The sequence below is a fragment of the Sinohyriopsis cumingii genome, unplaced genomic scaffold (assembly GCF_028554795.1).
Source record: "Sinohyriopsis cumingii isolate HCF-2022 unplaced genomic scaffold, ASM2855479v2 utg000127l, whole genome shotgun sequence".
In the NCBI taxonomy this organism is placed as follows: domain Eukaryota; kingdom Metazoa; phylum Mollusca; class Bivalvia; order Unionida; family Unionidae; genus Sinohyriopsis; species Sinohyriopsis cumingii.
Genome location: NW_028315871.1, coordinates 169,088 through 195,191, shown reverse-complemented (window position 1 = coordinate 195,191; position 26,104 = coordinate 169,088). Strand labels below are relative to the sequence as shown.

General features: G+C 38.0%; 1 protein-coding gene across 1 annotated transcript in view; it reads left to right on the top strand.

Moving 5' to 3' along the window:
- LOC149774829 (nephrin-like) overlaps positions 1 to 26,104 on the top strand; it is a 107,065-nt gene that overhangs the window by 65,168 nt on the left and 15,793 nt on the right. The window contains exon 8 of the mRNA XM_089944707.1: positions 990 to 1,020. Within this exon, the coding sequence (XP_089800833.1) occupies positions 990 to 1,020 (31 nt within the window). The remainder of the gene's footprint in view (positions 1 to 989; positions 1,021 to 26,104) is intronic.

Here is a 26,104-nt window from a genome sequence, read left to right as displayed (position 1 = left end):
ATAAGTATCATGTACACACTACAGCTCTGTCCTCAGTCATGGACAAAGGTCATGTGCACAATACAAATACATATTACACAATATATATAACAGTCAAATGTACATAACACTCAAAAATATGTGCATATAGGGTCTATTACAAAATGCCAAGCCTTTCATAACGTTAAAAAATATAACATGTTTGGTCCCAAATCCAGACAGAAAGTGGCCTAGTGTATTTGTAATGGTCCAGTGGTACACATGTTCCTATGTAAATATGTTTATATTTGATTTTGTAATGGTCCAGTGTTGCACATGTTCCTATGTAAATATTTTTATATTTGATTTTTTAATGGTCCAGTGGTACAAATGTTCCAATGTAAATATGTTTATTGTTGATTTTTTAATGGTCCAGTGGTACAAATGTTCCTATGTAAATATGTTTATTGTTGATTTTTTAATGGTCCAGTGTTGCACATGTTCCTATGTAAATATGTTTATAGTTGATTTTGTAATGGTCCAGTGGTACACATGTTCCAATGTAAATATGTTTATATTTGATTTTGTAATGGTCCAGTGGTACTCATGTTCATATGTATATATGTTTATATTCCACTGTGTCCATCTCCTCTATGTTTTCTCTTTCAGTAACAACTTGCATGTAATAGTGTTTGGAGCTATGAAATTAACATTTATTTACATAAAATAGTCTCCATTGTCAAATTTAAGTGAGTTTGATTTTAATACAGTAAAGAAAATTGATATTAACAATTAATTTAACTTTTGAGTGGTGAAAGCTCAACTCATAATCTAATGTACACTGATACTAATACACACATAAGATACACAACAGAAGAAAGAGTTTTGCATTATGTCCTTGGATCTCTAAATCTAAAGATATTCACTCATTACATAGGATCACTTTGCAACTTTATCATAGATAAGAAAAAGGATATAATAATTCAATTTAGTTCGATTATACCTAAATGTTTTATTCATTTCAATTACAGACAATGGCATAAAGAGGGAACATGATGAAAGGTTAGACTGGTGTTAATTTTACTAATATTTTATTCCTCAAATACAAATGCAGTAGAGTATTGGCTGATTGTCTTTCTTTAGAGATAATGCTACTATAAGTACTTTTTATTTTACCTTTACATTATAATTTATGCAATAAACTATATAAATTACTTTTGGTACAATGTTGTGGATACAATTTGAAAATGTCATTTCTGCTCAGATATCATTTTCTCTAATTGAACCAAAATCAAAAGCTCAAAAATTGGTTCTTAAAACTTGAATATCTTAAGTACACATGTAAGTATTTATGCCTTATATATTCACAGGGGATCTCCTACTAAGCAAATTAAACATTTAATAATGTATACAAAACATTGTGCTTTCTACTGGACAATTCATCTCCAGCAAAACCATAAGGTGCTCAGACCTCAACAGCCATATTAATTGGTGCAGATTATATTGTCACAGACAGACCATTCTAGATGTCACTGCATCTTCACATCTGCATCACTAATAATATATAAAAATTGCTGCATTGACAGAAAATCATTCACTAGTATTTAAGTAATCAGAACTTAAAATGTCACAATTCACTCTTACATAACTTCAAACAGCAGAATCTTAAGCCAAATGCTGTCTTTGCAAATGATTCTAATCGGCTATTTAAACATCCGTTTAAAAAATCCATTGCATTATTTAGAACCATTTCTCTACATCCACATAAACAATTTCAAATCAATGCTTCTGTGATAATTCACATGTTTAATCCCAATCAACCGCAAACAAAAAGGGGCATATGCCTTTACATATGGCTTTAGAATCAACTCATTTTTGACAACTGTTCAGCAGTCAAGGACACATAACAATTGCCCACCATTATGCTTAAGGAGATCTAGTGAGGGAAAGTTTGCATGTGTGTGTGTGTGTGTGTGTGTGTGGCGGTGTCTGTCATAAGGTTTTCTTTTGTAAACAAATGCACTAAAGTGTAAATTAAAATTATAAAGCAAAAAAATATATTGCTTAATATAATTCCCACATGAGAGATTACAAGATTTCTATCATGTCTGTCCTAACTGAAAATGTGCATCAACTGATCTTGTGTCTCTTCTAGACAAAAAGAGGTTTCTCACTGACCTACATTTATTATAATGAGGACTGAACCCATGCTTAGCAAGCACAATTTGCTCTTTTAAAGACATACTCTATGCCACAGCTAAATTATGTCCTACTGGTAACAGAATTGCCTTTTAAAAAAAACCTTCTTTCATGCAATAAATATTGTGAAGCATGAAGTGAGCTTCCAAGGAAGTATCTTCTTTTCTAGGGAATGCTTAATTCCTTGCAGTTTGACATGTTGAACAGCCTGAATTACATAATCAAAAAATAAGGAACTAAATAAAAATATCACAAAGCTATCCAAATCAACACAACTACCTCAAGAAAATCAGTTTTGTTACATGCAAGGTGTATCACTCAAAACAAATCAAACACATGCATGTTTATTTATCATATATCCAAGGACAGCAGCTATTGACAGTTTAAAGGTTCTTCAACACATTACTTTTACTAAATAATTTTTAAAACTCACCTAATGACTACACATCACCAAAGTCTTAATTCCACTCTTCCACAAGGTTTCTGTTTCACATTTGTATTGCATGTTATTGAGACTTCATGGGCCAGATATTAGCACTTTGTGACATGTAATGCAAAGTGCAACAAAATACCTAATAGAAAGAGTTATTCATAGACCAAATACCTAATGCAAAGAGTTATTCATAGACCCAAATATAATGCTTTTGATTAGCTATTAGTAAATAATTATAATGATTAATGATGGTTTAGTATTCTTGTTAATTTGTCATGGGCAGCCAATTCTAGGGAGCATATACATTTTGCTACTTTTTAGTGGTATAATTAAATGGAAAAGTTGAGCCTTTGCCAAGAGAATGGAATGGAAGAATAAAGATACCTACATGTTTAGTTGTATTAGCTTGAATAGTCACTGGATTTCAAAATAAATAGAAATGCAAAGAAAAGCTTGAATAGTATCCAAAAAATGTTTTAAAAGTTAAGGGATAAAATTCATAAAGTTTCCTTGTGTAGTGATCCTAAGAGGATACTCAAAATCACATTGGGGTTCTCTATATCACATGCATAAAGCACACAATCAAGGACTGACCCATGTACACAACAAATATTTACATGTTGCAGTGAAAAAACATATTCAAATAAATAAAGATACTATCTGATGTAAATGGTTAAATTTAGGCCACACAGGGGATAGGACACAAATCTGATGTAAATGATTAAATTTAGACCACACAGGGGACAGGACACAAATCTGATACAAATGATTAAATTTAGACCACACAGGGGATGCGACACAAATCTGATGTAAATGATTAAATTTAGACCACACAGGGGACAGAACACAAATTTGATGTCAATGATTAAATTTAGACCTCACAGGGGACAGGACACAAATCTGATATAAATGGTTAAATTTAGACCACACAGGGGACAGGGCACAAATCTGATGTAAATGATTAAATTTAGGCCACACAAGGGACAGGACACAAATCTGATATAAATGGTTAAATTTAGACCACACAGGGGACAGGGCACAAATCTGATGTAAATGGTTAAATTTAGACCACACAGGGGACAGGACACAAATCTGATGTAAATGGTTAAATTTAGGCCACACAGGGGACAGGACACAAATCTGATATAAATGGTTAAATTTAGGCCACACAGGGAACAGGGCACAAATCTGAAGTAAATGGTTAAATTTAGGCCACACAGGGGATAGGATACAAATCTGATGTAAATGGTTAAATTTAGGCCACACAAGGGACAGGACACAAATCTGATATAAATGGTTAAATTTAGACCACACAAGGGACAGGACACAAATCTGATATAAATGGTTAAATTTAGACCACACAGGGGATGGGACACAAATCTGATGTAAATGGTTAAATTTAGGCCACACAGGGGATAGGACACAAATCTGATGTAAATGGTTAAATTTAGGCCACACAGGGGATGGGACACAAATCTGATATAAATGGTTAAATTTAGGCCACACAGGGGACAGGACACAAATCTGATGTAAATGGTTAAATTTAGGCCACACAGGGGACAGGGCACAAATCTGATGTAACTGGTTAAATTTAGACCACACAGGGGACAGGACACAAATCTGATGTAAATGGTTAAATTTAGGACACACAAGGGACAGGACACAAATCTGATATAAATGGTTAAATTTAGGCCACACAGGGGATAGGACACAAATCTGATGTAAATGGTTAAATTTAGACCACACAGGGGATAGGACACAAATCTGATGTAAATGGTTAAATTTAGGCCACACAGGGGACAGGACACAAATCTGATGTAAATGGTTAAATTTAGACCACACAGGGGACAGGACACAAATCTGATGTAAATGGTTAAATTTAAACCACACAGGGGATAGGACACAAATCTGATCTAAATGATTACATTTAGACCTCACAGGGGACAGGACACAAATCTGATGTAAATGGTTAAATTTAGACCTCACAGGGGACAGGGCACAAATCTGATGTAAATGGTTAAATTTAGACCTCACAGGGGACAGGGCACAAATCTGATGTAAATGGTTAAATTTAGGCCACACAAGGGACAGGACACAAATCTGATGTAAATGATTACATTTAGACCTCACAGGGGACAGGGCACAAATCTGATGTAAATGGTTAAATTTAGGCCACACAAGGGACAGGACACAAATCTGATGTAAATGATTACATTTAGACCTCACAAGGGACAGGACACAAATCTGATATAAATGGTTAAATTTAGACCACACAGGGGACAGGGCACAAATCTGATGTAAATGGTTAAATTTAGGCCACACAAGGGACAGGACACAAATCTGATGTAAATGATTACATTTAGACCTCACAAAGGACAGGACACAAATCTGATATAAATGGTTAAATTTAGGCCACACAGGGGACAGGGCACAAATCTGATACAAATGATTAAATTTAGGCCACACAGGGGACAGGACACAAATATGATGTAAATGATTAAATTTAGGCCACACAGGGGACAGGACACAAATCTGATACAAATGATTAAATTTAGGCCACACATGGATGGGACACAAATCTGATGTAAATGGTTAAATTTAGACCACACAGGGGACAGGACACAAATCTGATGTAAATGGTTAAATTTAGACCACACAGGGGATGGGACACAAATCTGATGTAAATGATTAAATTTAGGCCACACAGGGGACAGGACACAAATCTGATGTAAATGATTACATTTAGGCCACACAGGGGACAGGACACAAATCTGATGTAAATGATTAAATTTAGGCCACACAGGGGACAGGACACAAATCTGATGTAAATGATTACATTTAGGCCACACAGGGGACAGGACACAAATCTGATGTAAATGATTAAATTTAGGCCACACAGGGGACAGGACACAAATCTGATGTAAATGGTTAAATTTAGACCACACAGGGGACAGGGCACAAATCTGATGTAAATGGTTAAATTTAGACCTCACAGGGGACAGGACACAAATCTGATATAAATGATTCAATTTAGACCACACAGGGGATGGGACACAAATCTGATGTAAATGGTTAAATTTAGGCCACACAGGGGACAGGACACAAATCTGATGTAAATGGTTAAATTTAGACCACACAGGGGATGGGACACAAATCTGATGTAAATGGTTAAATTTAGACCACACAGGGGATAGGACACAAATCTGATGTAAATGGTTAAATTTAGACCACACAGGGGATAGGACACAAATCTGATCTAAATGATTAAATTTAGACCACACAGGGGATAGGACACAAATCTGATGTAAATGGTTAAATTTAGACCACACAGGGGATAGGACACAAATCTGATGTAAATGGTTAAATTTAGACCACACAGGGGATAGGACACAAATCTGATCTAAATGGTTAAATTTAGACCACACAGGGAACAGGGCACAAATCTGATGTAAATGGTTAAATTTAGACCACACAGGGGACAGGACACAAATCTGATGTAAATGATTAAATTTAGACCACACAGGGGATAGGACACAAATCTGATGTAAATGGTTAAATTTAGGCCACACAGGGGACAGGACACAAATTTGATGTAAATGATTAAATTTAGACCACACAGGGGATAGGACACAAATCTGATATAAATGGTTAAATTTAGACCACACAGGGGACAGGGCACAAATCTGATGTAAATGGTTAAATTTAGACCTCACAGGAGACAGGACACAAATCTGATGTAAATGATTAAATTTAGGCCACACAGGGGATGGGACACAAATCTGATGTAAATGGTTAAATTTAGACCACACAGGGGATAGGACACAAATCTGATGTAAATGGTTAAATTTAGACCACACAGGGGATAGGACACAAATCTGATGTAAATGATTACATTTAGACCTCACAGGGGATAGGACACAAATCTGATGTAAATGATTACATTTAGACCTCACAGGGGATAGGACACAAATCTGATGTAAATGGTTAAATTTAGGCCACACAAGGGACAGGACACAAATCTGATGTAAATGATTAAATTTAGGCCACACAGGGGACAGGACACAAATCTGATGTAAATGATTACATTTAGGCCACACAGGGGACAGGACACAAATCTGATGTAAATGATTAAATTTAGGCCACACAGGGGACAGGACACAAATCTGATGTAAATGGTTAAATTTAGACCACACAGGGGACAGGGCACAAATCTGATGTAAATGGTTAAATTTAGACCTCACAGGGGACAGGACACAAATCTGATATAAATGATTAAATTTAGACCACACAGGGGACAGGACACAAATCTGATGTAAATGGTTAAATTTAGGCCACACAGGGGACAGGACACAAATCTGATGTAAATGGTTAAATTTAGACCACACAGGGGATGGGACACAAATCTGATGTAAATGGTTAAATTTAGACCACACAGGGGATAGGACACAAATCTGATGTAAATGGTTAAATTTAGGCCACACAGGGGATAGGACACAAATCTGATGTAAATGATTAAATTTAGACCACACAGGGGATAGGACACAAATCTGATGTAAATGGTTAAATTTAGACCACACAGGGGATAGGACACAAATCTGATGTAAATGGTTAAATTTAGACCACACAGGGGATAGGACACAAATCTGATCTAAATGGTTAAATTTAGACCACACAGGGAACAGGGCACAAATCTGATGTAAATGGTTAAATTTAGACCACACAGGGGACAGGACACAAATCTGATGTAAATGATTAAATTTAGACCACACAGGGGATAGGACACAAATCTGATGTAAATGGTTAAATTTAGGCCACACAGGGGACAGGACACAAATTTGATGTAAATGATTAAATTTAGACCACACAGGGGATAGGACACAAATCTGATATAAATGGTTAAATTTAGACCACACAGGGGACAGGGCACAAATCTGATGTAAATGGTTAAATTTAGACCTCACAGGAGACAGGACACAAATCTGATGTAAATGATTAAATTTAGGCCACACAGGGGATGGGACACAAATCTGATGTAAATGGTTAAATTTAGACCACACAGGGGATAGGACACAAATCTGATGTAAATGGTTAAATTTAGACCACACAGGGGATAGGACACAAATCTGATGTAAATGATTACATTTAGACCTCACAGGGGATAGGACACAAATCTGATGTAAATGGTTAAATTTAGGCCACACAAGGGACAGGACACAAATCTGATGTAAATGATTAAATTTAGACCACACAGGGGATAGGACACAAATCTGATGTAAATGGTTAAATTTAGACCTCACAGGGGACAGGACACAAATCTGATGTAAATGGTTAAATTTAGGCCACACAAGGGACAGGACACAAATCTGATATAAATGGTTAAATTTAGGCCACACACGGGACAGGGCACAAATCTGATATAAATGGTTAAATTTTGACCACACAGGGGACAGGGCACAAATCTGATGTAAATGGTTAAATTTAGACCTCACAGGGGACAGGACACAAATCTGATGTAAATGATTAAATTTAGGCCACACAGGGGATGGGACACAAATCTGATGTAAATGGTTAAATTTAGACCACACAGGGGATGGGACACAAATCTGATGTAAATTGTTAAATTTAGACCACACAGGGGATAGGACATAAATCTGATGTAAATGGTTAAATTTAGACCACACAGGGGATAGGACACCAATCTGATGTAAATGATTACATTTAGACCTCACAGGGGACAGGACACAAATTTGATGTAAATGGTTAAATTTAGACCTCACAGGGGACAGGGCACAAATCTGATGTAAATGATTAAATTTAGGCCACACAGGGGACAGGACACAAATCTGATGTAAATGGTTAAATTTAGGCCACACAGGGGACAGGACACAAATCTGATATAAATGGTTAAATTTAGGCCACACAGGGAACAGGGCACAAATCTGAAGTAAATGGTTAAATTTAGGCCACACAGGGGATAGGATACAAATCTGATGTAAATGGTTAAATTTAGGCCACACAAGGGACAGGACACAAATCTGATATAAATGGTTAAATTTAGACCACACAAGGGACAGGACACAAATCTGATATAAATGGTTAAATTTAGACCACACAGGGGATGGGACACAAATCTGATGTAAATGGTTAAATTTAGGCCACACAGGGGATAGGACACAAATCTGATGTAAATGGTTAAATTTAGGCCACACAGGGGATGGGACACAAATCTGATATAAATGGTTAAATTTAGGCCACACAGGGGACAGGACACAAATCTGATGTAAATGGTTAAATTTAGGCCACACAGGGGACAGGGCACAAATCTGATGTAACTGGTTAAATTTAGACCACACAGGGGACAGGACACAAATCTGATGTAAATGGTTAAATTTAGGACACACAAGGGACAGGACACAAATCTGATATAAATGGTTAAATTTAGGCCACACAGGGGATAGGACACAAATCTGATGTAAATGGTTAAATTTAGACCACACAGGGGATAGGACACAAATCTGATGTAAATGGTTAAATTTAGGCCACACAGGGGACAGGACACAAATCTGATGTAAATGGTTAAATTTAGACCACACAGGGGACAGGACACAAATCTGATGTAAATGGTTAAATTTAAACCACACAGGGGATAGGACACAAATCTGATCTAAGTGATTACATTTAGACCTCACAGGGGACAGGACACAAATCTGATGTAAATGGTTAAATTTAGACCTCACAGGGGACAGGGCACAAATCTGATGTAAATGGTTAAATTTAGACCTCACAGGGGACAGGGCACAAATCTGATGTAAATGGTTAAATTTAGGCCACACAAGGGACAGGACACAAATCTGATATAAATGATTACATTTAGACCTCACAGGGGACAGGGCACAAATCTGATGTAAATGGTTAAATTTAGGCCACACAAGGGACAGGACACAAATCTGATGTAAATGATTACATTTAGACCTCACAAGGGACAGGACACAAATCTGATATAAATGGTTAAATTTAGACCACACAGGGGACAGGGCACAAATCTGATGTAAATGGTTAAATTTAGGCCACACAAGGGACAGGACACAAATCTGATGTAAATGATTACATTTAGACCTCACAAAGGACAGGACACAAATCTGATATAAATGGTTAAATTTAGGCCACACAGGGGACAGGGCACAAATCTGATACAAATGATTAAATTTAGGCCACACAGGGGACAGGACACAAATATGATGTAAATGATTAAATTTAGGCCACACAGGGGACAGGACACAAATCTGATACAAATGATTAAATTTAGGCCACACATGGATGGGACACAAATCTGATGTAAATGGTTAAATTTAGACCACACAGGGGACAGGACACAAATCTGATGTACATGGTTAAATTTAGACCACACAGGGGATGGGACACAAATCTGATGTAAATGATTAAATTTAGGCCACACAGGGGACAGGACACAAATCTGATGTAAATGATTACATTTAGGCCACACAGGGGACAGGACACAAATCTGATGTAAATGATTAAATTTAGGCCACACAGGGGACAGGACACAAATCTGATGTAAATGGTTAAATTTAGACCACACAGGGGACAGGGCACAAATCTGATGTAAATGGTTAAATTTAGACCTCACAGGGGACAGGACACAAATCTGATATAAATGATTAAATTTAGACCACACAGGGGATGGGACACAAATCTGATGTAAATGGTTAAATTTAGGCCACACAGGGGACAGGACACAAATCTGATGTAAATGGTTAAATTTAGACCACACAGGGGATAGGACACAAATCTGATGTAAATGGTTAAATTTAGGCCACACAGGGGATAGGACACAAATCTGATGTAAATGATTAAATTTAGACCACACAGGGGATAGGACACAAATCTGATGTAAATGGTTAAATTTAGACCACACAGGGGATAGGACACAAATCTGATGTAAATGGTTAAATTTAGACCACACAGGGGATAGGACACAAATCTGATATAAATGGTTAAATTTAGACCACACAGGGAACAGGGCACAAATCTGATGTAAATGGTTAAATTTAGACCACACAGGGGACAGGACACAAATCTGATGTAAATGGTTAAATTTAGACCACACAGGGGACAGGACACAAATCTGATGTAAATGGTTAAATTTAAACCACACAGGGGATAGGACACAAATCTGATCTAAATGATTACATTTAGACCTCACAGGGGACAGGACACAAATCTGATGTAAATGGTTAAATTTAGACCTCACAGGGGACAGGGCACAAATCTGATGTAAATGGTTAAATTTAGACCTCACAGGGGACAGGGCACAAATCTGATGTAAATGGTTAAATTTAGGCCACACAAGGGACAGGACACAAATCTGATGTAAATGATTACATTTAGACCTCACAGGGGACAGGGCACAAATCTGATGTAAATGGTTAAATTTAGGCCACACAAGGGACAGGACACAAATCTGATGTAAATGATTACATTTAGACCTCACAAGGGACAGGACACAAATCTGATATAAATGGTTAAATTTAGACCACACAGGGGACAGGGCACAAATCTGATGTAAATGGTTAAATTTAGGCCACACAAGGGACAGGACACAAATCTGATGTAAATGATTACATTTAGACCTCACAAAGGACAGGACACAAATCTGATATAAATGGTTAAATTTAGGCCACACAGGGGACAGGGCACAAATCTGATACAAATGATTAAATTTAGGCCACACAGGGGACAGGACACAAATATGATGTAAATGATTAAATTTAGGCCACACAGGGGACAGGACACAAATCTGATACAAATGATTAAATTTAGGCCACACATGGATGGGACACAAATCTGATGTAAATGGTTAAATTTAGACCACACAGGGGACAGGACACAAATCTGATGTAAATGGTTAAATTTAGACCACACAGGGGATGGGACACAAATCTGATGTAAATGATTAAATTTAGGCCACACAGGGGACAGGACACAAATCTGATGTAAATGATTACATTTAGGCCACACAGGGGACAGGACACAAATCTGATGTAAATGATTAAATTTAGGCCACACAGGGGACAGGACACAAATCTGATGTAAATGATTACATTTAGGCCACACAGGGGACAGGACACAAATCTGATGTAAATGATTAAATTTAGGCCACACAGGGGACAGGACACAAATCTGATGTAAATGGTTAAATTTAGACCACACAGGGGACAGGGCACAAATCTGATGTAAATGGTTAAATTTAGACCTCACAGGGGACAGGACACAAATCTGATATAAATGATTCAATTTAGACCACACAGGGGATGGGACACAAATCTGATGTAAATGGTTAAATTTAGGCCACACAGGGGACAGGACACAAATCTGATGTAAATGGTTAAATTTAGACCACACAGGGGATGGGACACAAATCTGATGTAAATGGTTAAATTTAGACCACACAGGGGATAGGACACAAATCTGATGTAAATGGTTAAATTTAGACCACACAGGGGATAGGACACAAATCTGATCTAAATGATTAAATTTAGACCACACAGGGGATAGGACACAAATCTGATGTAAATGGTTAAATTTAGACCACACAGGGGATAGGACACAAATCTGATGTAAATGGTTAAATTTAGACCACACAGGGGATAGGACACAAATCTGATCTAAATGGTTAAATTTAGACCACACAGGGAACAGGGCACAAATCTGATGTAAATGGTTAAATTTAGACCACACAGGGGACAGGACACAAATCTGATGTAAATGATTAAATTTAGACCACACAGGGGATAGGACACAAATCTGATGTAAATGGTTAAATTTAGGCCACACAGGGGACAGGACACAAATTTGATGTAAATGATTAAATTTAGACCACACAGGGGATAGGACACAAATCTGATATAAATGGTTAAATTTAGACCACACAGGGGACAGGGCACAAATCTGATGTAAATGGTTAAATTTAGACCTCACAGGAGACAGGACACAAATCTGATGTAAATGATTAAATTTAGGCCACACAGGGGATGGGACACAAATCTGATGTAAATGGTTAAATTTAGACCACACAGGGGATAGGACACAAATCTGATGTAAATGGTTAAATTTAGACCACACAGGGGATAGGACACAAATCTGATGTAAATGATTACATTTAGACCTCACAGGGGATAGGACACAAATCTGATGTAAATGATTACATTTAGACCTCACAGGGGATAGGACACAAATCTGATGTAAATGGTTAAATTTAGGCCACACAGGGGACAGGGCACAAATCTGATACAAATGATTAAATTTAGGCCACACAGGGGACAGGACACAAATATGATGTAAATGATTAAATTTAGGCCACACAGGGGACAGGACACAAATCTGATACAAATGATTAAATTTAGGCCACACATGGATGGGACACAAATCTGATGTAAATGGTTAAATTTAGACCACACAAGGGACAGGACACAAATCTGATATAAATGGTTAAATTTAGGCCACACAGGGGATAGGACACAAATCTGATGTAAATGGTTAAATTTAGACCACACAGGGGATAGGACACAAATCTGATGTAAATGGTTAAATTTAGGCCACACAGGGGACAGGACACAAATCTGATGTAAATGGTTAAATTTAGACCACACAGGGGACAGGACACAAATCTGATGTAAATGGTTAAATTTAAACCACACAGGGGATAGGACACAAATCTGATCTAAGTGATTACATTTAGACCTCACAGGGGACAGGACACAAATCTGATGTAAATGGTTAAATTTAGACCTCACAGGGGACAGGGCACAAATCTGATGTAAATGGTTAAATTTAGACCTCACAGGGGACAGGGCACAAATCTGATGTAAATGGTTAAATTTAGGCCACACAAGGGACAGGACACAAATCTGATATAAATGATTACATTTAGACCTCACAGGGGACAGGGCACAAATCTGATGTAAATGGTTAAATTTAGGCCACACAAGGGACAGGACACAAATCTGATGTAAATGATTACATTTAGACCTCACAAGGGACAGGACACAAATCTGATATAAATGGTTAAATTTAGACCACACAGGGGACAGGGCACAAATCTGATGTAAATGGTTAAATTTAGGCCACACAAGGGACAGGACACAAATCTGATGTAAATGATTACATTTAGACCTCACAAAGGACAGGACACAAATCTGATATAAATGGTTAAATTTAGGCCACACAGGGGACAGGGCACAAATCTGATACAAATGATTAAATTTAGGCCACACAGGGGACAGGACACAAATATGATGTAAATGATTAAATTTAGGCCACACAGGGGACAGGACACAAATCTGATACAAATGATTAAATTTAGGCCACACATGGATGGGACACAAATCTGATGTAAATGGTTAAATTTAGACCACACAGGGGACAGGACACAAATCTGATGTACATGGTTAAATTTAGACCACACAGGGGATGGGACACAAATCTGATGTAAATGATTAAATTTAGGCCACACAGGGGACAGGACACAAATCTGATGTAAATGATTACATTTAGGCCACACAGGGGACAGGACACAAATCTGATGTAAATGATTAAATTTAGGCCACACAGGGGACAGGACACAAATCTGATGTAAATGGTTAAATTTAGACCACACAGGGGACAGGGCACAAATCTGATGTAAATGGTTAAATTTAGACCTCACAGGGGACAGGACACAAATCTGATATAAATGATTAAATTTAGACCACACAGGGGATGGGACACAAATCTGATGTAAATGGTTAAATTTAGGCCACACAGGGGACAGGACACAAATCTGATGTAAATGGTTAAATTTAGACCACACAGGGGATAGGACACAAATCTGATGTAAATGGTTAAATTTAGGCCACACAGGGGATAGGACACAAATCTGATGTAAATGATTAAATTTAGACCACACAGGGGATAGGACACAAATCTGATGTAAATGGTTAAATTTAGACCACACAGGGGATAGGACACAAATCTGATGTAAATGGTTAAATTTAGACCACACAGGGGATAGGACACAAATCTGATATAAATGGTTAAATTTAGACCACACAGGGAACAGGGCACAAATCTGATGTAAATGGTTAAATTTAGACCACACAGGGGACAGGACACAAATCTGATGTAAATGGTTAAATTTAGACCACACAGGGGACAGGACACAAATCTGATGTAAATGGTTAAATTTAAACCACACAGGGGATAGGACACAAATCTGATCTAAATGATTACATTTAGACCTCACAGGGGACAGGACACAAATCTGATGTAAATGGTTAAATTTAGACCTCACAGGGGACAGGGCACAAATCTGATGTAAATGGTTAAATTTAGACCTCACAGGGGACAGGGCACAAATCTGATGTAAATGGTTAAATTTAGGCCACACAAGGGACAGGACACAAATCTGATGTAAATGATTACATTTAGACCTCACAGGGGACAGGGCACAAATCTGATGTAAATGGTTAAATTTAGGCCACACAAGGGACAGGACACAAATCTGATGTAAATGATTACATTTAGACCTCACAAGGGACAGGACACAAATCTGATATAAATGGTTAAATTTAGACCACACAGGGGACAGGGCACAAATCTGATGTAAATGGTTAAATTTAGGCCACACAAGGGACAGGACACAAATCTGATGTAAATGATTACATTTAGACCTCACAAAGGACAGGACACAAATCTGATATAAATGGTTAAATTTAGGCCACACAGGGGACAGGGCACAAATCTGATACAAATGATTAAATTTAGGCCACACAGGGGACAGGACACAAATATGATGTAAATGATTAAATTTAGGCCACACAGGGGACAGGACACAAATCTGATACAAATGATTAAATTTAGGCCACACATGGATGGGACACAAATCTGATGTAAATGGTTAAATTTAGACCACACAGGGGACAGGACACAAATCTGATGTAAATGGTTAAATTTAGACCACACAGGGGATGGGACACAAATCTGATGTAAATGATTAAATTTAGGCCACACAGGGGACAGGACACAAATCTGATGTAAATGATTACATTTAGGCCACACAGGGGACAGGACACAAATCTGATGTAAATGATTAAATTTAGGCCACACAGGGGACAGGACACAAATCTGATGTAAATGATTACATTTAGGCCACACAGGGGACAGGACACAAATCTGATGTAAATGATTAAATTTAGGCCACACAGGGGACAGGACACAAATCTGATGTAAATGGTTAAATTTAGACCACACAGGGGACAGGGCACAAATCTGATGTAAATGGTTAAATTTAGACCTCACAGGGGACAGGACACAAATCTGATATAAATGATTCAATTTAGACCACACAGGGGATGGGACACAAATCTGATGTAAATGGTTAAATTTAGGCCACACAGGGGACAGGACACAAATCTGATGTAAATGGTTAAATTTAGACCACACAGGGGATAGGACACAAATCTGATCTAAATGATTAAATTTAGACCACACAGGGGATAGGACACAAATCTGATGTAAATGGTTAAATTTAGACCACACAGGGGATAGGACACAAATCTGATGTAAATGGTTAAATTTAGACCACACAGGGGATAGGACACAAATCTGATCTAAATGGTTAAATTTAGACCACACAGGGAACAGGGCACAAATCTGATGTAAATGGTTAAATTTAGACCACACAGGGGACAGGACACAAATCTGATGTAAATGATTAAATTTAGACCACACAGGGGATAGGACACAAATCTGATGTAAATGGTTAAATTTAGGCCACACAGGGGACAGGACACAAATTTGATGTAAATGATTAAATTTAGACCACACAGGGGATAGGACACAAATCTGATATAAATGGTTAAATTTAGACCACACAGGGGACAGGGCACAAATCTGATGTAAATGGTTAAATTTAGACCTCACAGGAGACAGGACACAAATCTGATGTAAATGATTAAATTTAGGCCACACAGGGGATGGGACACAAATCTGATGTAAATGGTTAAATTTAGACCACACAGGGGATAGGACACAAATCTGATGTAAATGGTTAAATTTAGACCACACAGGGGATAGGACACAAATCTGATGTAAATGATTACATTTAGACCTCACAGGGGATAGGACACAAATCTGATGTAAATGATTACATTTAGACCTCACAGGGGATAGGACACAAATCTGATGTAAATGGTTAAATTTAGGCCACACAAGGGACAGGACACAAATCTGATGTAAATGATTAAATTTAGGCCACACAGGGGACAGGACACAAATCTGATGTAAATGATTACATTTAGGCCACACAGGGGACAGGACACAAATCTGATGTAAATGATTAAATTTAGGCCACACAGGGGACAGGACACAAATCTGATGTAAATGGTTAAATTTAGACCACACAGGGGACAGGGCACAAATCTGATGTAAATGGTTAAATTTAGACCTCACAGGGGACAGGACACAAATCTGATATAAATGATTAAATTTAGACCACACAGGGGACAGCACACAAATCTGATGTAAATGGTTAAATTTAGGCCACACAGGGGACAGGACACAAATCTGATGTAAATGGTTAAATTTAGACCACACAGGGGATGGGACACAAATCTGATGTAAATGGTTAAATTTAGACCACACAGGGGATAGGACACAAATCTGATGTAAATGGTTAAATTTAGGCCACACAGGGGATAGGACACAAATCTGATGTAAATGATTAAATTTAGACCACACAGGGGATAGGACACAAATCTGATGTAAATGGTTAAATTTAGACCACACAGGGGATAGGACACAAATCTGATGTAAATGGTTAAATTTAGACCACACAGGGGATAGGACACAAATCTGATCTAAATGGTTAAATTTAGACCACACAGGGAACAGGGCACAAATCTGATGTAAATGGTTAAATTTAGACCACACAGGGGACAGGACACAAATCTGATGTAAATGATTAAATTTAGACCACACAGGGGATAGGACACAAATCTGATGTAAATGGTTAAATTTAGGCCACACAGGGGACAGGACACAAATTTGATGTAAATGATTAAATTTAGACCACACAGGGGATAGGACACAAATCTGATATAAATGGTTAAATTTAGACCACACAGGGGACAGGGCACAAATCTGATGTAAATGGTTAAATTTAGACCTCACAGGAGACAGGACACAAATCTGATGTAAATGATTAAATTTAGGCCACACAGGGGATGGGACACAAATCTGATGTAAATGGTTAAATTTAGACCACACAGGGGATAGGACACAAATCTGATGTAAATGGTTAAATTTAGACCACACAGGGGATAGGACACAAATCTGATGTAAATGATTACATTTAGACCTCACAGGGGATAGGACACAAATCTGATGTAAATGGTTAAATTTAGGCCACACAAGGGACAGGACACAAATCTGATGTAAATGATTAAATTTAGACCACACAGGGGATAGGACACAAATCTGATGTAAATGGTTAAATTTAGACCTCACAGGGGACAGGACACAAATCTGATGTAAATGGTTAAATTTAGGCCACACAAGGGACAGGACACAAATCTGATATAAATGGTTAAATTTAGGCCACACACGGGACAGGGCACAAATCTGATATAAATGGTTAAATTTTGACCACACAGGGGACAGGGCACAAATCTGATGTAAATGGTTAAATTTAGACCTCACAGGGGACAGGACACAAATCTGATGTAAATGATTAAATTTAGGCCACACAGGGGATGGGACACAAATCTGATGTAAATGGTTAAATTTAGACCACACAGGGGATGGGACACAAATCTGATGTAAATTGTTAAATTTAGACCACACAGGGGATAGGACATAAATCTGATGTAAATGGTTAAATTTAGACCACACAGGGGATAGGACACCAATCTGATGTAAATGATTACATTTAGACCTCACAGGGGACAGGACACAAATTTGATGTAAATGGTTAAATTTAGACCTCACAGGGGACAGGGCACAAATCTGATGTAAATGATTAAATTTAGGCCACACAGGGGACAGGACACAAATCTGATGTAAATGGTTAAATTTAGGCCACACAGGGGACAGGACACAAATCTGATATAAATGGTTAAATTTAGGCCACACAGGGAACAGGGCACAAATCTGAAGTAAATGGTTAAATTTAGGCCACACAGGGGATAGGATACAAATCTGATGTAAATGGTTAAATTTAGGCCACACAAGGGACAGGACACAAATCTGATATAAATGGTTAAATTTAGACCACACAAGGGACAGGACACAAATCTGATATAAATGGTTAAATTTAGACCACACAGGGGATGGGACACAAATCTGATGTAAATGGTTAAATTTAGGCCACACAGGGGATAGGACACAAATCTGATGTAAATGGTTAAATTTAGGCCACACAGGGGATGGGACACAAATCTGATATAAATGGTTAAATTTAGGCCACACAGGGGACAGGACACAAATCTGATGTAAATGGTTAAATTTAGGCCACACAGGGGACAGGGCACAAATCTGATGTAACTGGTTAAATTTAGACCACACAGGGGACAGGACACAAATCTGATGTAAATGGTTAAATTTAGGACACACAAGGGACAGGACACAAATCTGATATAAATGGTTAAATTTAGGCCACACAGGGGATAGGACACAAATCTGATGTAAATGGTTAAATTTAGACCACACAGGGGATAGGACACAAATCTGATGTAAATGGTTAAATTTAGGCCACACAGGGGACAGGACACAAATCTGATGTAAATGGTTAAATTTAGACCACACAGGGGACAGGACACAAATCTGATGTAAATGGTTAAATTTAAACCACACAGGGGATAGGACACAAATCTGATCTAAGTGATTACATTTAGACCTCACAGGGGACAGGACACAAATCTGATGTAAATGGTTAAATTTAGACCTCACAGGGGACAGGGCACAAATCTGATGTAAATGGTTAAATTTAGACCTCACAGGGGACAGGGCACAAATCTGATGTAAATGGTTAAATTTAGGCCACACAAGGGACAGGACACAAATCTGATATAAATGATTACATTTAGACCTCACAGGGGACAGGGCACAAATCTGATGTAAATGGTTAAATTTAGGCCACACAAGGGACAGGACACAAATCTGATGTAAATGATTACATTTAGACCTCACAAGGGACAGGACACAAATCTGATATAAATGGTTAAATTTAGACCACACAGGGGACAGGGCACAAATCTGATGTAAATGGTTAAATTTAGGCCACACAAGGGACAGGACACAAATCTGATGTAAATGATTACATTTAGACCTCACAAAGGACAGGACACAAATCTGATATAAATGGTTAAATTTAGGCCACACAGGGGACAGGGCACAAATCTGATACAAATGATTAAATTTAGGCCACACAGGGGACAGGACACAAATATGATGTAAATGATTAAATTTAGGCCACACAGGGGACAGGACACAAATCTGATACAAATGATTAAATTTAGGCCACACATGGATGGGACACAAATCTGATGTAAATGGTTAAATTTAGACCACACAGGGGACAGGACACAAATCTGATGTACATGGTTAAATTTAGACCACACAGGGGATGGGACACAAATCTGATGTAAATGATTAAATTTAGGCCACACAGGGGACAGGACACAAATCTGATGTAAATGATTACATTTAGGCCACACAGGGGACAGGACACAAATCTGATGTAAATGATTAAATTTAGGCCACACAGGGGACAGGACACAAATCTGATGTAAATGGTTAAATTTAGACCACACAGGGGACAGGGCACAAATCTGATGTAAATGGTTAAATTTAGACCTCACAGGGGACAGGACACAAATCTGATATAAATGATTAAATTTAGACCACACAGGGGATGGGACACAAATCTGATGTAAATGGTTAAATTTAGGCCACACAGGGGACAGGACACAAATCTGATGTAAATGGTTAAATTTAGACCACACAGGGGATAGGACACAAATCTGATGTAAATGGTTAAATTTAGGCCACACAGGGGATAGGACACAAATCTGATGTAAATGATTAAATTTAGACCACACAGGGGATAGGACACAAATCTGATGTAAATGGTTAAATTTAGACCACACAGGGGATAGGACACAAATCTGATGTAAATGGTTAAATTTAGACCACACAGGGGATAGGACACAAATCTGATATAAATGGTTAAATTTAGACCACACAGGGAACAGGGCACAAATCTGATGTAAATGGTTAAATTTAGACCACACAGGGGACAGGACACAAATCTGATGTAAATGATTAAATTTAGACCACACAGGGGATAGGACACAAATCTGATGTAAATGGTTAAATTTAGGCCACACAGGGGATAGGACACAAATTTGATGTAAATGATTAAATTTAGACCACACAGGGGATAGGACACAAATCTGATATAAATGGTTAAATTTAGACCACACAGGGGACAGGGCACAAATCTGATGTAAATGGTTAAATTTAGACCTCACAGGAGACAGGACACAAATCTGATGTAAATGATTAAATTTAGGCCACACAGGGGATGGGACACAAATCTGATGTAAATGGTTAAATTTAGACCACACAGGGGATAGGACACAAATCTGATGTAAATGGTTAAATTTAGACCACACAGGGGATAGGACACAAATCTGATGTAAATGATTACATTTAGACCTCACAGGGGATAGGACACAAATCTGATGTAAATGGTTAAATTTAGGCCACACAAGGGACAGGACACAAATCTGATGTAAATGATTAAATTTAGACCACACAGGGGATAGGACACAAATCTGATGTAAATGGTTAAATTTAGACCTCACAGGGGACAGGACACAAATCTGATGTAAATGGTTAAATTTAGGCCACACAAGGGACAGGACACAAATCTGATATAAATGGTTAAATTTAGGCCACACACGGGACAGGGCACAAATCTGATATAAATGGTTAAATTTTGACCACACAGGGGACAGGGCACAAATCTGATGTAAATGGTTAAATTTAGACCTCACAGGGGACAGGACACAAATCTGATGTAAATGATTAAATTTAGGCCACACAGGGGATGGGACACAAATCTGATGTAAATGGTTAAATTTAGACCACACAGGGGATGGGACACAAATCTGATGTAAATTGTTAAATTTAGACCACACAGGGGATAGGACACAAATCTGATGTAAATGGTTAAATTTAGACCACACAGGGGATAGGACACCAATCTGATGTAAATGATTACATTTAGACCTCACAGGGGACAGGACACAAATTTGATGTAAATGGTTAAATTTAGACCTCACAGGGGACAGGGCACAAATCTGATGTAAATGATTAAATTTAGGCCACACAGGGGACAGGACACAAATCTGATGTAAATGATTAAATTTAGGCCACACAGGGGACAGGACACAAATCTGATGTAAATGGTTAAATTTAGACCACACAGGGGACAGGGCACAAATCTGATGTAAATGGTTAAATTTAGACCTCACAGGGGACAGGACACAAATCTGATATAAATGATTAAATTTAGACCACACAGGGGACAGGACACAAATCTGATATAAATGATTAAATTTAGACCACACAGGGGACAGGACACAAATCTGATGTAAATGGTTAAATTTAGGCCACACAGGGGACAGGACACAAATCTGATGTAAATGGTTAAATTTAGGCCACACAGGGGACAGGACACAAATCTGATGTAAATGGTTAAATTTAGGCCACACAGGGGACAGGACACAAATCTGATGTAAATGGTTAAATTTAGACCTCACAGGGGACAGGGCACAAATCTGATGTAAATGGTTAAATTTAGACCACACAGGGGACAGGGCACAAATCTGATGTAAATGGTTAAATTTAGACCACACAGGGGACAGGACACAAATCTGATGTAAATGGTTAAATTTAGGCCACACAGGGGACAGGACACAAATCTGATATAAATGGTTAAATTTAGGCCACACAGGGGGCAGGACACAAATCTGATATAAATGGTTAAATTTAGACCACACAGGGGATGGGACACAAATCTGATGTAAATGGTTAAATTTAGGCCACACAGGGGATAGGACACAAATCTGATGTAAATGGTTAAATTTAGGCCACACAGGGGATGGGACACAAATCTGATATAAATGGTTAAATTTAGGCCACACAGGGGACAGGACACAAATCTGATGTAAATGGTTAAATTTAGGCCACACAGGGGACAGGGCACAAATCTGATGTAACTGGTTAAATTTAGACCACACAGGGGACAGGACACAAATCTGATGTAAATGGTTAAATTTAGGACACACAAGGGACAGGACACAAATCTGATATAAATGGTTAAATTTAGGCCACACAGGGGATAGGACACAAATCTGATGTAAATGGTTAAATTTAGACCACACAGGGGATAGGACACAAATCTGATGTAAATGGTTAAATTTAGGCCACACAGGGGACAGGACACAAATCTGATGTAAATGGTTAAATTTAGACCACACAGGGGACAGGACACAAATCTGATGTAAATGGTTAAATTTAAACCACACAGGGGATAGGACACAAATCTGATCTAAGTGATTACATTTAGACCTCACAGGGGACAGGACACAAATCTGATGTAAATGGTTAAATTTAGACCTCACAGGGGACAGGGCACAAATCTGATGTAAATGGTTAAATTTAGACCTCACAGGGGACAGGGCACAAATCTGATGTAAATGGTTAAATTTAGGCCACACAAGGGACAGGACACAAATCTGATATAAATGATTACATTTAGACCTCACAGGGGACAGGGCACAAATCTGATGTAAATGGTTAAATTTAGGCCACACAAGGGACAGGACACAAATCTGATGTAAATGATTACATTTAGACCTCACAAGGGACAGGACACAAATCTGATATAAATGGTTAAATTTAGACCACACAGGGGACAGGGCACAAATCTGATGTAAATGGTTAAATTTAGGCCACACAAGGGACAGGACACAAATCTGATGTAAATGATTACATTTAGACCTCACAAAGGACAGGACACAAATCTGATATAAATGGTTAAATTTAGGCCACACAGGGGACAGGGCACAAATCTGATACAAATGATTAAATTTAGGCCACACAGGGGACAGGACACAAATATGATGTAAATGATTAAATTTAGGCCACACAGGGGACAGGACACAAATCTGATACAAATGATTAAATTTAGGCCACACATGGATGGGACACAAATCTGATGTAAATGGTTAAATTTAGACCACACAGGGGACAGGACACAAATCTGATGTACATGGTTAAATTTAGACCACACAGGGGATGGGACACAAATCTGATGTAAATGATTAAATTTAGGCCACACAGGGGACAGGACACAAATCTGATGTAAATGATTACATTTAGGCCACACAGGGGACAGGACACAAATCTGATGTAAATGATTAAATTTAGGCCACACAGGGGACAGGACACAAATCTGATGTAAATGGTTAAATTTAGACCACACAGGGGACAGGGCACAAATCTGATGTAAATGGTTAAATTTAGACCTCACAGGGGACAGGACACAAATCTGATATAAATGATTAAATTTAGACCACACAGGGGATGGGACACAAATCTGATGTAAATGGTTAAATTTAGGCCACACAGGGGACAGGACACAAATCTGATGTAAATGGTTAAATTTAGACCACACAGGGGATAGGACACAAATCTGATGTAAATGGTTAAATTTAGGCCACACAGGGGATAGGACACAAATCTGATGTAAATGATTAAATTTAGACCACACAGGGGATAGGACACAAATCTGATGTAAATGGTTAAATTTAGACCACACAGGGGATAGGACACAAATCTGATGTAAATGGTTAAATTTAGACCACACAGGGGATAGGACACAAATCTGATATAAATGGTTAAATTTAGACCACACAGGGAACAGGGCACAAATCTGATGTAAATGGTTAAATTTAGACCACACAGGGGACAGGACACAAATCTGATGTAAATGATTAAATTTAGACCACACAGGGGATAGGACACAAATCTGATGTAAATGGTTAAATTTAGGCCACACAGGGGATAGGACACAAATTTGATGTAAATGATTAAATTTAGACCACACAGGGGATAGGACACAAATCTGATATAAATGGTTAAATTTAGACCACACAGGGGACAGGGCACAAATCTGATGTAAATGGTTAAATTTAGACCTCACAGGAGACAGGACACAAATCTGATGTAAATGATTAAATTTAGGCCACACAGGGGATGGGACACAAATCTGATGTAAATGGTTAAATTTAGACCACACAGGGGATAGGACACAAATCTGATGTAAATGGTTAAATTTAGACCACACAGGGGATAGGACACAAATCTGATGTAAATGATTACATTTAGACCTCACAGGGGATAGGACACAAATCTGATGTAAATGGTTAAATTTAGGCCACACAAGGGACAGGACACAAATCTGATGTAAATGATTAAATTTAGACCACACAGGGGATAGGACACAAATCTGATGTAAATGGTTAAATTTAGACCTCACAGGGGACAGGACACAAATCTGATGTAAATGGTTAAATTTAGGCCACACAAGGGACAGGACACAAATCTGATATAAATGGTTAAATTTAGGCCACACACGGGACAGGGCACAAATCTGATATAAATGGTTAAATTTTGACCACACAGGGGACAGGGCACAAATCTGATGTAAATGGTTAAATTTAGACCTCACAGGGGACAGGACACAAATCTGATGTAAATGATTAAATTTAGGCCACACAGGGGATGGGACACAAATCTGATGTAAATGGTTAAATTTAGACCACACAGGGGATGGGACACAAATCTGATGTAAATTGTTAAATTTAGACCACACAGGGGATAGGACACAAATCTGATGTAAATGGTTAAATTTAGACCACACAGGGGATAGGACACCAATCTGATGTAAATGATTACATTTAGACCTCACAGGGGACAGGACACAAATTTGATGTAAATGGTTAAATTTAGACCTCACAGGGGACAGGGCACAAATCTGATGTAAATGATTAAATTTAGGCCACACAGGGGACAGGACACAAATCTGATGTAAATGATTAAATTTAGGCCACACAGGGGACAGGACACAAATCTGATGTAAATGGTTAAATTTAGACCACACAGGGGACAGGGCACAAATCTGATGTAAATGGTTAAATTTAGACCTCACAGGGGACAGGACACAAATCTGATATAAATGATTAAATTTAGACCACACAGGGGACAGGACACAAATCTGATATAAATGATTAAATTTAGACCACACAGGGGACAGGACACAAATCTGATGTAAATGGTTAAATTTAGGCCACACAGGGGACAGGACACAAATCTGATGTAAATGGT